The 678-nt window shown below is 66.2% G+C and overlaps 1 protein-coding gene across 1 annotated transcript in view; it reads right to left on the reverse strand.

The window, feature by feature from the left end:
- Window positions 1-678, reverse strand: part of LOC103619143 (lysine-specific demethylase 5C) — a gene marked incomplete at its 3' end in the record, with an annotated part of 20,993 nt that overhangs the window by 6,814 nt on the left and 13,501 nt on the right. The window contains exons 12-13 of the mRNA XM_017737522.1: window positions 439-535; window positions 5-37 (exon numbers count right to left, since the gene is read on the reverse strand). Of these exons, the coding sequence (XP_017593011.1) occupies window positions 5-37; window positions 439-535 (130 nt within the window). The remainder of the gene's footprint in view (window positions 1-4; window positions 38-438; window positions 536-678) is intronic.

Below are 678 nucleotides of genomic sequence, written 5' to 3' on the forward strand. Positions count from 1 at the left end.
GCGCCTCCGCGAACGCCTCCACCCGCTCCAGCAGCGCCTGCGGGGGACACGGGGTCAGGGACAGCCCCAGACACCGGGGGACACCCCTGAGACATGCAGGGACAGCCCTGGGATACCATGGGACACCCCTGGGATGCTGTGTGACAGCCCTGGGACGCTGTGTGAAACCCCTGGGACACCTCAGAACACCATATGACACCCCTGGGACACTGTGTAACACCTCAGAACACTGTGTGACACCCCTGGGACACCGTGTGACACCCCTGGGACACACAGGGACAACCCCAGGACACCGTGTGAAACCCCTGGAACACCGTGGGACACCTCAGAACACCGTGTGAAACCCCTGGGACACTGTGGGACACCTCTGGGACACACAGAGACAACCCCAGGACACCCCTGGGACACACCTGTGACGCCCCAGGACCCCCGGCCCACCTGCACATCCCCGATCTGGTGCATGACACAGGGCAGTTGGTTCATCTGCTCCAGGAACGCCCGCAGCTCCTCCACCGTCAGCGCCGGCGCAGGGACCCTGCGGGGACAGTGGGCATTGCTGGGCACTGTGGGGACCCTGCGGGGACAGTGGGCATTGCTGGGCACTGTGGGGACCCTGCGGGGACAGCGGGCACTGCCGGGCACTGTGGAGACCCTGTGGGGACAACGGGCACTGCGGGG

Source organism: Corvus brachyrhynchos, unplaced genomic scaffold, assembly GCF_000691975.1.
Source record: "Corvus brachyrhynchos isolate BGI_N302 unplaced genomic scaffold, ASM69197v1 scaffold660, whole genome shotgun sequence".
Classification (NCBI taxonomy): Eukaryota; Metazoa; Chordata; class Aves; order Passeriformes; family Corvidae; genus Corvus; species Corvus brachyrhynchos.